At 40.9% G+C, this 16929-nt stretch overlaps 1 protein-coding gene across 5 annotated transcripts in view; it reads left to right on the top strand.

Annotated features, from left to right (window-relative positions):
• The window catches only part of IDUA (alpha-L-iduronidase), a 145126-nt gene extending 137893 nt beyond the window's left edge, over positions 1 to 7233 (top strand). For all 5 annotated transcript variants that reach the window (XM_056568822.1, XM_056568820.1, XM_056568824.1 and 2 more), the window contains 3 exons: positions 4874 to 4950; positions 5081 to 5181; positions 6579 to 7233. In XM_056568822.1, coding sequence (XP_056424797.1) covers positions 4874 to 4950; positions 5081 to 5181; positions 6579 to 6682 — 282 coding nt within the window. In that variant the 3' untranslated portion in view covers positions 6683 to 7233. The remainder of the gene's footprint in view (positions 1 to 4873; positions 4951 to 5080; positions 5182 to 6578) is intronic.
• The last annotated feature ends 9696 nt before the right edge of the window (positions 7234 to 16929 follow it).

The raw sequence follows: 16929 nt of genomic DNA, 5'->3' as shown, positions 1-16929 counted from the left end.
CCGTGAGGGGTGTAGTTTCCCAATTGGGGTTACATGTGTGGGGGTCCACTCTCCTGACACCATGGGGGCTTTGTAAACGCACATTGCCCCTGACTTCCATTCCAACCAAATTCTCTCTCCAAAATCCCAATGCACTCCATTTCTTCTGAGCATTTTAGTGCGCCCGCAGGGCACTTTATGTCCACATATGGGGTATTTCCATACTCAGAAGAAATGGGGTTACAAATTTTGAAGGCTTGTGAAAATGAAAAATTTGGGGTAACACCAGCATTTTGGTGAAAAATATATTTTTCACTTTCATGTCCCACTTTAATGAAAGTTCATCAATCACCTGTGGGCTGTTAAGGCTCACTGTACCCCTTGTTACGTTCCTTGAGGGGGTGTAGTTTCCCAAATAGTTTTCCATGGGAGTTTTTTAAATTTTAAATTTTTTTTTCCTTACTCGAGATAAATGGGGTAACAAATTTTGGGGGCATTTTCTCCTATTACCGCTTAGGGAAAAAAAATTGGAGTAACACCAGCATTGTAGTGAAAAAAATCTAAATATTAATTTTCACGTTCCACTTTAATGAAGGTTCGTCAATCACCTGTGGGGTGTTAAGGCTCACTGTAGCCCTTCTTACTTTCCTTGAGGGGTGTAGTTTCCCAAATAGTGCAACATTCTCCCCAAAAACCATGACGGCAAAATTCGCTCTCCAAAATCCCATTGTAGCTTCTTCCCTTCTGAGCCCTGTAGTGCGCTCGCAGAGCACTTTACATCCACATATGAAGTATTTCCTTACTCGGGAGAAATTGGGTTACAAATTTTGGGGGTCTTTTTCTCCTTTAGCCCCTTGTAAAAAGGAAAAAATTGGGCTATAAGAACATGTTAGTGTAAAAAATTCCAATTTTAAATTTTCTTTTCCACTTTGCAGCTATTCCTGTGAAACACCTAAAGGGTTAAAAAAAAAAAAACTTTCTGAATCTCATTTTAAATACATTGAGGGGTGCAGTTTTCAGAATGGGGTTCATTATTGGGGATTTCTAACAGAAAAGACTCTCGAATTCACTTCAAAACTGAACTGGTCCCTGAAAGATTCCGATATTGAAATTTTTGTGAAAAATTGGAAAATTGCTGCTAAACTTTGAAGCCCTTTAATGTCTTCAGAAAGTAAAAATATGTCAACTTTATGATGCAAACATAAAGTAGACATATTGTATATGTGAATCAATATATAATTTATTTGGAATGTCCATTTTCCTTACAAGCAGAGAGTTTCAAAGTAAAAAAATGCAACATTTTCAAATTTTTCATGAAATTTTGGAATTTTTCACCAAGAAGTTATGAAAGTATCAACAAAAATTTAACACTAACATAAAGTAGAATATGTCACGAAAAAATTATCTCAGAATCAAATTCATAAGTAAAAGCATCCCAGAGTTATTAATGCATAAAGTGCAAAAAATTAGCAAAAAATGGTCTCATCCTTAATGGGCATTCATCCCCAAGGTATTAAAATATATAATTAATTGCACTGCATGATTAATGGCGTAAACGTAAAAAAAAAATACCAAAGTTCAGAGTTGCGTATTTTTGGTCACTTTATATACGATCAAAAAAAAAAAAATTGTAACAAAAACTACAGATCACGAGTGATATGCCAAATAAAAAAGGATTTAAGTAAACTAGAGGAATAGTCAGAACTCTGGCAACTGAAATTTAATGTGGAGAAGTGCAAGATAATGCACCTTGGGCATAAAAACCCCAGGGCAGAATATAGAATATTTGACACAGTCCTGACCTCAGTATCTGAGAAAAGGTTTAGGGGTCATTATTTCAGAAGACTTAAAGCTAGGCAGACAATGTCATAGAGCAGCGGGAAATGTGAGCAGAATGCTTGGGTGTATAAGGAGAGGTATAAGCAGTAGAAAGAGGGAAGTGCTCATACAGAGCACTGGTGAGACCTCACTTGGAGTATTGTGTGCAGTACTGGAGACCATATCTTGAGAAGGTTATATGCCTCAAGATGGTGGTGTGAGACTACTGAAATGTAGCTTTCTTTTTTGCTTGCCGTTTTTATGGAATAAACCCACTTTTTCACATTGAATATATCGTGTGTGTTGCGGTCTTTCTCCAGTACTACTTGAGAAGGTTATAGATACTTTGGTAAGAGTTCAGAGAAGATCTACTAAACTAGTACATGGACTGCAGGATTAAACTTACCAGGATAGGGTTAAGGACCTTAACATGCATAACTTTGAAGAAAGATGAGACAGACTTCTAAATAGAAGTGAATCAACACGGTAAAGGAGGAGAGCATATTTAAGAGAAGATAAACTACCACAAGAGGACATAGTTTTAAACCTTTTCCCCTCTAATTTAAAACTAATATTAGGAAGTATTACTTTACTGAGAGTAGTGGATCCTGCAGAAGTGGTAGCTGCAAATACAGTGAAGGAGTTTAACCCCTTCCCGCAAAATCATGTACATTTACTTGGTGATTAGGGACGACTTCCCGCAACACCACGTACATGTACCTGATGAGAATAAACTGTCACAGCGCCGCCGGGCACTGTGACAGTTTACTGAGCTCGGCTGTGCTGCACAGGCGAGCCTCCCTGAAGCCGGCCAGGGACCAATCGTAGTAGTTCCTCGGCCAGCGATCACTGCTGTTGGTCCGTCAGTGCAGACGGGCCAATAGCAAGGATCTGGTGTGAGTCTCCTCCTTCCCCCTCTCCTCCGTCGCTTCATTGTGTTAAGCGATCAGTGATGAGGGGGGCCCATCGGAGGAGGTCACCCGTGGGCACTTAGGATCAGCTGCGCTCTGATCCGGGGTTAACTCTGTAGACGCTGCAGTCACTAAGACCACAGCGTCTATTAGGGCAACAGTGGGAGGGAGCTCCCTCTGTCACTGATTGGCTCTCTGCAAAGTGAAAGCAGAGCGCCGATGGCAACCGGAGTACTGACAGTGGCCTCAGTACTGACATGGCAACATGAGTAGGGTCCCTAAGGTAGGGACTGATCTATCCTATGCCTGTCAGTACTGACTGACATAGGCATAATTCAATGGAGTACAGATGTATTCTCCATTGCATTATGTGCATAATAGTGAAAAAAATAATGTGTGAAAAAAGTGAAAACAATAAAAAAAAATGTGGAAAAAAAATTTCAAAAAAATATAGTCCCCCCAAATACATCAACATGTCCCGCAAAAGAGTCCTCACAAAATTGCGTCAGTGAAAAAATAAAAAAGTTACAGAATGCGACGACTTACAAACATGATTTAAAAAAAATAGTTTTTATGCCATAAATGAACTAAAATATAAAACAATGTATATAAATTTGGTATCGCTGTAATCGTATCAACCTGCAGTGTAGCGGTAACATGTCATTTATACCGCATGATGCACGACCTAAAAAATAAAAATAAAAAACAACCACAGAATCGATTTTTATAAGTATACCACCTCATAAAAATAAAATAAAAAATTATCAGAGTGTAACATGTACCCCAGAATGGTACCAATGAAAGCATCAATTTGTCCCCCAAAAATATTTTTGCACGTCCCTGAAAAATCTGATTCTGCAATTTTCTTGAAAATCTGGAAAATTGCTACTAAACTTATAAACCCTCTAACATTCTAAAAAAGAATGTTTATCAAATAATGGGAACATAAAGTATACATATTGTAGATGTGAATTAATCATTAATTTGGTGCGGCATGACTATTTATCGTATGAGTAGAAAATATCAAATCTAGAAAAATGCTAATTTTTCATTTTTTTCACAATTTTTTTTTCCTTACAAAAACTGCTAAATATATCAATTAAAATTTAAAACTAATGTAAAGTACAATATGTCACAAAAAAAGTCTCAGAATCGCTTTCATAAGTAAAAGCGTTCCAAAGTTATTACCAAATAAGTGGACGCATGTCAGATTTTCAAAATTTGCCTTGGTCATTAAGATCAAAACAGGCTGTTGAGTAAAGGGGTTAAGCATGCATGGGATAGGCATAAGCAGGGCTGCCGGAATGTGTGGGAACTGGGTTCCTGCACTTTTCCCACAGCAGGAACACCGTTCCCATTAGTGCAGGAGTCCTGTGAGACCAGCCGTTGAGTGGAAATCTTGGGTGAGTTCCTGTACTTTTTTTTTCCAGGACTTGACCCCTGGGCATAAGGCTATCCTTCATATAAGATAGGACCAGGGACTATTGATAGTATTCACAATATTGGGCAGACTAGATGGAGCGAAAGGTTCTTATCTGCAAAATTGCAAACTTTGTTTTTTAACAAAATTGGTATGCATAAAATTATCCTTTTCTGACCCCTATAAGATTATAAGATGTGATTAAAAATCTGTATTTTTGGTGTTTGAATTTTCTTTTTATGTTCACGCTGTTTACTGTACGGGATCATAAACATTATATTTTGAAAGTTTGGATAGGGGATAAGATGTCTGATTGTGGGGTCAGGCCGCTGGAACCCCCCGTGATCTCCATGCTACACCCGGCGTTCTGGACATAATGTTCAGAATTCTGAGTTTGGGCGGCCGTGGTGCTGACGTCATGTCACGTCCCCTTGTGATGTCACACCACGACCCCTCCATTCATGTCTATTGGAGGGGGCATGACAGCTGCCACTCCCCCTTCCATAGACATTAATAGAGGGGGTGCGGCATGACATCTTAGAGGGCGTGGTGTGACGTCACGACCACGGGCGTCCAAACCCAGCGTTCTGAACATACTGCCAATAAAAACAGGGAAAACAGGTGAATACTTATGTAATGCATTTTATATGCCCTAACAAGGCACATAAACAGGGATTGGCCAAAGCCTTTAAACTGTGCTTTCTTAGTAATACAAAACTAATAAAGTATTGTTTTTTTTTCTTAGGTCTCTAGACTTAATATTATTAACCTTTTTGAAGGACAAGTAGCATTGACCTGGAGTGATGAATATGTAGTAACAAGGTATGTGCATGTTTCAAATTATCAGAAGATCTTTAAAAAAATGTTTTTATATTTTGTAATACTTCGTATTCACATACAGTAATATGAATTATAGTATTTTACATTCATTACACTCCTGATTCTTTTACAGATGTTTGAAGACATATGAAGTGGAGTTTTCTCCTGACTTGAAAACCTTTATCAAAATAAACACAAGAAATATATTTTTTACTTTATTTACTTACAGTCCCGGTACGTTTTAATAGGTTGATCAGAGCTCTTTATATTGTAATCAGAAAAAATGTATAATAAGTCAGTGATCTGTTTAGTAATAAGCTAATATTCATACTGGATTGATATCTTTGATACCAATCATCTTTGTAGGTGATAGACCCATGGCTGACATTAATACCTGACGAGGACAGAAAGACACCAGGGCCCACTGCCGTTTTTCAGAATTTATTTGCCCTGCTTCCCACACAGAACAGCTTGAGAAGCTACACATGACTCTTCTGCTTACTTACATCTTTTGTAGATTTCAAAATTTAGGGGAAGGTCCTTCTAGACTAGGTACCTCGTCCCACCAGGACTGAAAGGGGTACTCGTATGGAAAGCAATTTTTTTTTATTTTTTAAATCAAATGGTGCCAGAAAATTAAACAGATTTGTATATCACTTCTATTTAAACTCATCTTCCTTCCAGTGCTGATCAGCTGCTTTATGCTCCACAGGAAGTTCTTTTCTTTTTGAATTTCCTGTTTGTCTGACCACAGTGCTCTCTGCTGACACCTCTGTCCATGTCAGGAACTGTCCAGAGCAGGATATGTTTGATATGGGGATTTGCTCTTGCTCTGGACAGTTCCTGGCATGGACAGTCAGAGGTGTAAGCAGAGAGCACTGTGGTCACACAGAAAATAAACTCAAAAAGAAAAGAACTTCCTCCGTAGTATACAGCAGCTGATAAGTACTGCAAGGATTAATATTTTTTTATATAGAAGTAATTTACAAGCCTGTTTAACTTTCTGGCACCAGTTGATTTAAACAAATTGTTTTCCACCGGAATACCCCTTTAAACTCAAGACCTGCTGTATGGGAGACAGAAAAACGTAATAGTCAGCCATAGGCTGCACTTTTCTCTGTGAGAGGGTTATATCTGACTAAAGACTTGATGAATAAGTAAATTTTGTTGTCACATTTACATTATTAAAATATAACAGTGTGAAACAATAAATGCATTTTGAATTCATTTTTATTAAATAAATGTCACAAAACCATAAACATGCATTAAAAGAGGACCTGCGGACAGTTCATTTTTGAAATAGGATTTTATAGCCTTTGGGTGCCCTGATTCCAATACTGTTTTTATTTTCTTGATAAAATAGCAAAAATAGTTTCCAAACAGTATTGGGAGCAGGGAGAGATGCAAAGAATTGTGAGTAAAGCTGCATTGAAGCGAATGTTTACAGCTCATAGAGAAGTGTTACCAATATCATCACACTTATGTAAATGTATGTAAAGAATATTACATCCTCTTAATGGCTGGTTCAGAAAACATAAACTACATTCATCAGTATAGCAAAATATATTTGGTAAAGTGAACCATCAGTGACAAGGCCATGTAACTAACAGCTTTTTCTTTCTCCTTTTCAGAAAGTGGCCAAGTGTACGGGATGTATAGAGTGCGTGCTGTTAATTATTGGGATGTTCCGGGACTCTACAGTACTCCACAACAGTATACAGAAAAGAGTGTATAGATTCAGCAACTCTATACATCATAAATGTTTTTTTACTGCAAAGCTTTTTCATAGTTCTTCAAAATGTTATTTTACTCTAGATTTATCATACAGCAACATTGTACACAAGTGATAAGTGTCTGTAGTATTTAGGCTGTGTTCACACAGTGCAGTTTTCCTGTGTTTTTGATTTTTGCCACAATTTTACCATATTAGCAAAATAGTGGCAAAAATGGCATTATTTGATAAATTAGCAATGATTTTGCCAAAATCCTGGGAAATTGCGCATTTTTGACACAAAGTACGCATCAGGACACGGAAAACTGCACCATGTTGACATCTTTAGGCAGATTAATGCCTTTATAAATACAATAACTTCTAAGTGAGTTTGTAACTTGCTGCTTAAATGGTTAATAGATTTCCCTCTTAATGAATGGATTCTCACTGTACAGTTCAACAGTTGTCTTCATTTTTTTACTTCAACATGACGCAACAATGGTTAGAGTTCTCTTCAAGTGCTACAATTGTACTTGATAGTTGCTGGCCACAGGTGATAGGGACACTTGGACATTCTAGAACTCAGCTGAAACAATCCTTCATACTAAACACCTTTTCCTCTATATACAGTTGTTCACTATTTGCCTAAAAGATACTTGACCCACCCAAAGGACAACTCTCAGCATCACTCAGTCAGCATAATTTCTGTACGCAGACAGGAGGGTCACGCTATGAGCCCTTTCTATACTTAAAGGGGTTCTCCAGGATCATGCACGCGGCACCCCGTTTGTAATCAGTCCCCGGAGCGTGTTTGCTCCGGGACTGATTACCGGCGACTACAGGGCGGGCAGCGTGTGATGTCACGCCTGCGCCAGCGTGTGGCGTCACGCTCCGCCCCTCAATGCAAGCCTACGGGAGGGGGCGTGATAGTCACACGCCACCCACCCTGTAGCCGACGGTAATCAGTCCCGGAGCGAACACGCTCTGGGGACTGATTACAAACGGGGTGCCGCGTGCATGATCCCGGGGGTCCCCAGCGGCGGGCCTCCCACAATCAGGCATCTTATCCCCTATCCTTTGGATAGGGGATAAGATGTTTAAGCACCGGAGAACCCCTTTAACTATCTTATCATCTATTTAGACCACAATGTGCCTGGACCAAATTATATTTTTTAACATTACAAAACACAAACTGAACAGAATTCAAGGGCAAATTCTTTCTGTCTCAGGTCCCTGCTAATTCCTAAGAGACCCCTCGGATTACTGTTAGCTCATAGAGTCCTTTACTTAGGATCCACTTCCCACATAGGAAAGAACTGTACTTTTGCACTTTGTACTTAATATGCATTCCTTTTCTTACCTGTCTTTGCCCAAAATCCCAATTGTATCCCCTACACCATCGGGGTAGTTATATCGAGACTTTTTCCACACTAGTCTCCAAGGATTTTGAGGACCTTAAAGCGTACCCGTCAGATCCAACAAAAAAAAATTGTTTTTAATACATCACTTAGTACCTAATCCTAACCATGTACATCAAATTTTTATGTGTCTAGCACCTTTATTTTTTATTTTTTTTTTACACTTTTAAATTAGCTCACTAGTCTGAATTCCTCTCAAAGGGAGGGGTGTGGCCTCACTGTGCAGGTCTCCGCCCCCTCCCTCTGTATGCTGTCTGCTCACATCTCCCCTAGCATTAGCAAAACTACAACTCCCAGCTTATCCTCACTGACAGTAGCGGGACACAAGCTGACAATGGGATGATTTTTCCTCCAGCTGTGAGCCTTCACTCACAGCTGTCAATCAAGGAAGTGTGTCCATGACGCCTGGACACAGCAGGACTAGTATGTGTCCAAGCAGGCAGGAGGGGCAGTTGTTCGACTGTCTTTTTCAGTATGAAATACTGAAAATTTTCTAATGAAAGCATTTGCAAAACCTATTGGTTTTGCATTCTTTACAACATATCAAAAGTTTTTGTATCTCACAGTGCCCATTTGAACTTTATACACACACTTCCAATATATCTAAGAAAGAAAAGCTAGCCCTCAAAAACCTTGCTCTTAACAATACTATCATCAAACCAGCAGACAAAGGGGGCGGTGTGGTAGTGCTCAATAGAGACGATTACATTCCTGAGGCTCTTAGACAATTGTCCGATACCACTTTCTACAAAGCACTAAACTTCAACCCCACCAAAGAATGTACTGAAGAGTTGAAACAACTCATCAAACACTACCTTACAGAAGGTGCCCTATCCAAACAAGAAGCGATTTACATACTTATACAAGAGCCCGACCCTCCTATTTTTTTTATCGCCTTCCGAAGGTGCATAAAAATACTGATAAACCACCTGGAAGACCGATCATATTGGGTATCAATTCCCTCACTTTAAATCTATCCCACTATATCAACACTATCCTATAGACATATGTCATTCAACTAGATTCGTTTTTAAAACATACCACCGATTTTATCACTTCCATTTTAGAAATTGAACAGGAGGATTATGTTAAATTTGTCACAATGAATATCTCATCCTTGTACACTATTATTGATCACCGTCTGGGTTTGGAAGCCATTTCTTACTATCGTTCTCTAGATGACTCTATACTCCCGACACAAAGAGAATTTGTTCTAAAGGGGATTCACTTCATCCTGACCCATAATTATTTTTTATTTCTAAATAAAATCTACACGCAGCAGAAAGGCACGGCAATGGGGACGCGCTTTGCGCCAAGTTTTGCTAATCTGTTTGTGGGCCATTTTGAAGACACCTATATCTATAATCACCATCATAAATACTATAGACGTTATATAGATTATATTTTCATTGTTTGGGACGGCTCTACCCCAGATCTAGAAGACTTTCTATTTTATCTCAATAACAATAATTGGCCTAGAATTCACCCACCAAATCTTTGATAATAACGCAGGATTCCTGGATGTCTCCGTTTTCCACTATTCTGATAACAAAAGATCGATAGCAACAGCTACCTTCATTTTGAAAGTTCTCACTCGCTGGAATTGCACTTTACAGTAAGACAACATAAAACAAACTAGTACCATAAAATCCAGATTCAAAGCCAAAAAGTATCCGTCCAGTTTTATTAAAGCTTTAAGTAAACGAGCTAGCCTGCTTACCCAAGCTGAATGTTTATCTAAACCCAAAACCAATTCCACAAATAGTCAGGAGACATTGAACGAGAGATCTTGCAATTTCATTACTACTTTTTCCAACAATAGTTGACAAATTAAGTCAATTTTTAACTAAACATTGGGATATTCTACTTATTGATCCCTTTCTTCGGTCTGTCCTCCCGCCCAAACCTTGTATTATTTATCGCAGAGCTAGAAAAATATACTAGCTCCTAGTAATCTCAAAAACCTAAATAAAAAGAAGCCCATTTTTTTTATTTAAGGAAGGCTGCTTCAAATGCAATCATTTATGTTGCAAATGCTGTTCCATACTCTCACATACCAAAACCAAATTCAAATTTGGTATCACAGGGGATATCTTTCAAATTAAAACCCATATGACCTGTGATTCCCAATATACAATATATTTACTTGAGTGCACTTGTGGCTTCCAGTATATAGGCAGCACTATTCAGTGTCTTACAAACCTTATCAACAAACATTGCAGCAACCTAAATCTGAAATATCAATTACATAGTTGCTCTAGACCTGCGTCTACACATCATCATACTCTCTCCAAAGGAAACAGCAACAATCGCCAGGTCCAGTATAGTAGCAAACTGATATTTATTGCATCAATAACCGCAACGTTTCGGCTAAAAGTGAACCTTTCTCAAGCATAGTGCAAATGACAATGAGTCAAACTTATATATGTAGTGAAGGAACATGATTGGTGACAATACAGGTGCATTACATTAATCATTAGACATTGTGTCCACCCTCAACCCATGATTGGGTAGATGGGCGGTCATGTGATTTCAAATCTGTCAAAATGTCAATAACAGACTTAAACTCTATAAATATTAATATTATTACTTCCCCACATGGAGCGATGGAGTCCGCAGGGATCAGCAATTCTTCTCCAACCTTCCGATTGTTCATTGTTTGTGACCGTTCCCATGCATCTGAGCCGCCGTCTCTTCGCTCCTCCGTTTGTAAACAAAGGAGCTACGGCTGCGCGGATCCCAATAAATAATTTTTTTTATAATGATAAACAATGGGAGGCGTTGGTTTTACTATATTTTAACTTTTTGTAACTTTTTGTATCATTTTTAGACACCTTGTTCACACCTAACCCACATGGAGCGAGAAGACGCACGGAATTTTACGCAATTCTGCCGAAGAATACATATAACCCCCTCTTTTTTCTAACATATTGACCTCACTATATATTTTAGTCAGTTTTCAGTCTGTTTTATAACCATTACTATTGGCCAAGATCCTGGTGAATTTAGTACACAGAGCTGCTCCATTTATTGACAGCGGTCACTGCGTACTCACTGCAGGACGGCCAGGATCGATGCACGGAGCACCCGCGCATGCGCAGCCTAATCACTGACGATACTATGGAATTGAGGCTGGGCGGAGACCTATGTGGGATCCGCGCAGCCGTAGCTCCTTTGTTTACAAACGGAGGAGCGAAGAGACGGCGGCTCAGATGCATGGGAACGGTCACAAACAATCAACAATCGGAAGGTTGGAGAAGAATTGCTGATCCCTGCGGACTCCATCGCTCCATGTGGGGAAGTAGTAATATTAATATTTATAGAGTTTAAGTCTGTTATTGACATTTTGACAGATTTGAAATCCCATGACCGCCCATCTACCCAATCATGGGTTGAGGGTGGACACAATGTCTAATGATTAATGTAATGCACCTGTATTGTCACCAATCATGTTCCTTCACTGCATATATAAGTTTGACTCATTGTCATTTGCACTATGCTTGAGAAAGGCTCACTTTTAGCCGAAACGTTGCTGTTATTGATGCAATAAATATCAGTTTGCTACTATACTGGACCTGGCGATTGTTGCTGTTTCCTTTGGAGAGAGTGTGAAGTGTACCCGCCTTTGGCGTTGGGGTGGATTACGGGCACATCCCCAGTGGTCATCCAGTGCTGGCTCCCTTTTTGTTTTTACTTACACATCATCATAGTAATTTTTTAGACTTCTCAGTGACCGCCATTGAGTCTATAGACAAGGATGTTCCACAGAGATGCAATGTCTTGCGACAGCGTGAAAATTTTGGGATTTTCAAGTTATGCACTTTATATCCTTCATTCCTAAACGAATGTAATTGTTTTTAATTCCAGACATTGTATTTTTGTATCTTTTTACATATTATACCTCATTTTTTATGTCTATGTACTTTTTTATATATACACTGCTCAAAAAAATTAAGGGAACACTTAAACAACACAATGTAACTCCAAGTCAATCACACTTGTGTGAAATCACACTATCCACTCAGGAAGCAACACTGATTGACAATCAGTTTCACATGCTGTTGTGCAAATGGAACAGACAACAGGTGGAAATTATAGGCAATTAGCAAGACACCTCCAATAATGGAGTCGTTCTGCAGGTGGTGACCACTTCTCAGTTCCTATGCTTCCTGGCTGATGTTTTGGTCACTTTTGAAGGCTGGCAGTGCTTTCTCTCTAGCGGTAGCATGAGACAGAGTCTACAACCCACATAAGTGGCTCAGGTAGTGCAGCCTATCCAGGATTACACATCAATGCAAGCTTTGGCAAGAAGGTTTGCTGTGTCTGTCAGCGTGGTATCCAGAGCATGGAGGCACTACCAGGAGACAGGCCAGTACATCAGAAGATGTGGAGGAGGCCGTAGGAAGGCAACAACCCAACAGCAGGACCTCTACCTCCGCCTTTGTGCAAAGAGGGGAACTGCCAGAGCCCTGCAAAATGATCTCCAGCAGGCCACAAATGTGCATGTGTCCACTCAAACAGTCAGAAACAGACTCCATTAATGTGGTATGTGGGCCCGACATTCACAGGTGGGGGTTGCGCTTACAACCCAACACTGTGCAGGACGTTTGGCATTTGCCAGAGAACACCAAGACTAGCAAATTCGCCACTGGCGCCCTGTGCTCTTCACAGATGAAAGCAGGTTCACACTGAGAACATGTGACACACGTGACAGAGTCTGGAGACGCCGTGGAGAACGTTCTGCTGCCTGCAACATCCTCCAGCATGACCGGTTTGGCGGTGGGTCAGTAATGGTGTGGAATGGCATTTCTTTGGGGTGCCTCACAGCCCTCCATGTGCTTTCCAGAAGTAGCCTGACTGCCATTAGGTGCCGAGATGAGATCCTCAGACCCCTTGTGAGACCATATGCTGGTGCAGTTGGCCCTGGGTTCCTCCTAATGCAAGACAATTCTAGACCTCATGTGGATGGAGTGTGTCATTGATGCTATGGAATGACCCGCCCGTTCCCCAGATCCTGAATCCGATTGAGCACATCTGGAACATCATGTCTTGCTCCATCCACCAACGCAATGGATGCTTTAGTCCAGGTCTAGGTGACATACCTCAAGAGGCCACCTCATCAGGAGCATGCCCAGGCATTGTAGGGAGGTCATACAGGCATGTGGAGGCCACACACACTACTGAGCCTCATTTTGACTTGTTTTAAGGACATTACATCAAAGTTGGATTAGCCTGTAGTGTGGTTTTCCACTTTGATTTTGAGTGTGACTCCATATCCAGACCTCCATGGGTTAATAAATGTAATTTCCATTGATAATTTTTATGTGATTTTGTTGTCAGCACATTCAACTATGTAAAGACAAAAGTATTTTATACGATTAGTTCATTCATTCAGATCTAGGATGTGTTATCTTAGTGTTCCCTTTATTTTTTTGAGCAGTGTACATATATACATATTCATTGCATTATTTATTGTAATTTTAACTTTCATTTTTATATATATGTTCATATATCCATCATTTTAGTATATTCCTATTTTTTTTGTGTATACAGTCTACATGTATATTTGACATTTCCTCCCCCCTTTTTATGTCATTCATATAGAACAGTTCAATGTTTACTCCCCTTCTTAATATTTACAACTAATAACATTTACCACATAGCAACTTTCTCCATTCTAGTGTGCCTCTACACATATACATCTTTCACATTCATTCAGTTCCCAGCCATCTCGTTCATTTTATTCATTTTCCACTTTAATATTCCCCCTTGCTACCGCACTTGGCTTTCCTAGGTGCCGATAGCAGTAACTAGCATCTCCCAATGCTCTCTCGCACCTCAGTGTGTAGACTATGCTTCTTATCTACACCCCCTTGTTTCTATTGGCCGCTTGTGGACACATGACATACCGACTAGCAAGGCGTCCTTAACTACCATCTTCTGCATATCAGCGGAGCTGCGGTGTGCCGAAGTTTACCTCCGTGACACGCACCAGCCCCGAGGCTTTGTGATGCAAGCCTCGGCATCACTTTTTAACCAGACAGAATCCTGCTGGTTACAGTGTTCAATACATATCCCTCCTTTGTATCTGACTGTTGCTTTTACATTTATACACCAACCTATATTATTTAGGTTTAACAGTCCACCTCCATCTGGTTTATGTTAGTATTCTATCTTATTGCATTATTACCACAGACCTTGACCTTTGCACCTTGCACTGTCCTCCATCTTGTTTATTAATCAATGTGTGTATAAAAACTCCCCATGTTGTCACTCACCTGAATGCGGGCTGCCATGGAGCTTGATGTGGATCCTCTACCTGTGTAGCAGATGGCTCGGACCGCATCAGGGAGTGGAGTCTAAGGTGCTGCTGGTCTTCACCAGAGCCCGCAGCAAGGCAGGATGGATTTGCTGTGGCAGGCGACACCCAGGTCGCTACCCCCAATACGGCTCGACCACACAGGTTACTGAGCAAAGCAAAGTACCGGAGGATAAGGCAGAGGCGTAGTCAACGTAGCAGAATGTCTAGGTAGGCGGCAAAGGTTCGGAGTAAAAAAAACGTAGCAGGAAGGTCTGGAAAGACGAGTAGGCAAAACAGGCAATGGGAACGCTTTCTCTTAGGCAATGAGCACTGAAGATCCGGCAGAGAAGTATGGGAGGTGCAAGGACTGATAGAGTTGTGTCAGGTGTTACACATAATTATGGGCGTACTGGCTATTTAAATTTCAGAGCTCCAGCACGGAGCTGAGACACAGAGGTGCGAGGTAAGTGACAGGTCGGGATTCGCATGCGGGCACATCCCGCGATGTGAATCTTGGCCCCGCCGGGACCAGGGGCATTGCGCTCGCGACCGGAGCGCAGGCTGTAACACATGAATGATGTGGTGTATGTACTATGCCAATCTGAAGAAGGGGTAGAATAACCCTGAAATGCGTTATATTGCTGTACATCAATAAAGTTGCCGATATTTTATCTCTGTGACCTGATTGTGATACTTTTGCCAAGGCCTTTTTCTGTACTTCTCATTCCCGCTGATTCACAGGGCACTGGCTGGTTGTTCCCTGAGACCTTCTGGGCTGCACAGGATTCACATCATCTCTTCATACCCCTATATGGGGTGATATGCGTATTTTCAATATGCTCAAAGTGAGCGGCTAATTATAGAGCCTGCACCCCTCTCCCAGTAAGAGAGACACCCTCTCTTTGTTATTACGGTAACGCACGAGGCGCCGTCCACTGGTCTTTTCTTTTCTACTTCTACACAGGTTTTCATACTATAGTTAGACGCAACTCTGAGCCCTTGTATAACAGTTGATTTCCCTTTGAACCTCCATATTAACGTTATGCCCACCTCTTTACACACATATAGTAATTAGGACAACCTATGTGTCCCCATATAATATAAGACAGAATTCTGTACCCCCCCCCCCTATATTAGTGTGCTCCCCCTATATTAGTTACACCTACCGCTGTGCCTCCATATACTAATTAATTAGGTCAACCTCTGGCCTCCCACACTAGTAACGGCTTACATTTACACAGCTGCAATCAGGCACAGCAAGATTCCTAACCCCATCCAGGATCGCTAACTCCATCCAGGCCGACAACCTTTGTGGTAGCATACACAGAGCACTGCAAACCAACCCCTTTCGGGCCAGGCATCTCTAGCCCTGGACTATCAAGTGTTCACCTTGTTAGCTCACCATGGCTTCTTTTGACACCTCTTTCTAGCTCCAGTCAGACCCAAACACACCAGTTGAGCCTCTGCACTACTTCTTTATGCACTAGTGGCACATGCCTACACCTCCACATGCCTATACAACAGATACCAATGCTAACCAATGAACCCTATTAAAGGAGTTCTCTGGTGCAGGAACATTTATCCCCTATCCAAAAGATAGAGGATAAGTGGGTGATCACAGGGGATCCTGTAACTCGGGTCTCCCACAGAGATACATGGACGGGGCATGCTGGCCGCCGTTTTGTCGACGCGCCCCATTATGGGAACTGACGGGGTGCCATGCAGAAGATTGCAAAGGTTCCAGGGATCGTACTTCTCGTGATCAGTGGAACTTGGGCCCTGCCTCTCTTTTAGAGGGTTTACTTAATCGTTTTTTTTTTTTATGGATCTACCGCACCCCAAATTATTATTGCCAGAAGTAGACCTGTGAAGCCATACTGCACTACGTGTGCAGCTTTACAAGTCTGTTTTATTTGGAAGATGTTCTTTAACACCATAGGCAAAAGCAAAATTGCATGTTGCTGGGATGTAGAGGATAAGTTTGCAAAATGATCACCCCTCTGATGTTACCCTAGGTTCTGCAGCTACTGGATGAATTTATACAGATTTCCTATGCTGCCCACCCCCTGCATTTACATTGCACATGATAGTGGTAATACAGAGTGCTTCATTTTAGATGCTCCCTATTTTCTGGTCCTATTGCAGGAAGAAACAACCAAATACATGTAGAGAGCTCTCTATCAGTACTATTTGCAGAGTAAACCAGGGGGAAAGAAGGAGGTCCAGCCTCAGCTAATAGCAGCAAAGCATAGGGTGATATCAGAGAAGGAGGCATCATTGGCAGTAACTTCTGTACAGTCTCTAATCATATTCAGATAATATTTGATTTTAACCCCTTCTTGCCCCTTGATCTGCATTCATTTCATAGTAAGCAGGTAATTCCCAAGCAATAAGAAAAATGTATGTCACAGTGGTGATGCAAAAAAATATTATTGGTAACTATCAGTGTGTCTATAGGGATCCGAAGAATAAAACTATCATGAGTGGGCAAAGCCGTGACATCACAATACTCTGGCCCCTGTATCCTGAGTCATCAGACACGGGGCGATCTT

This window comes from Hyla sarda, chromosome 1, assembly GCF_029499605.1.
Source record: "Hyla sarda isolate aHylSar1 chromosome 1, aHylSar1.hap1, whole genome shotgun sequence".
NCBI classification, from domain to species: Eukaryota; Metazoa; Chordata; class Amphibia; order Anura; family Hylidae; genus Hyla; species Hyla sarda.
This window is presented reverse-complemented; position numbering and strand designations above follow the sequence as displayed.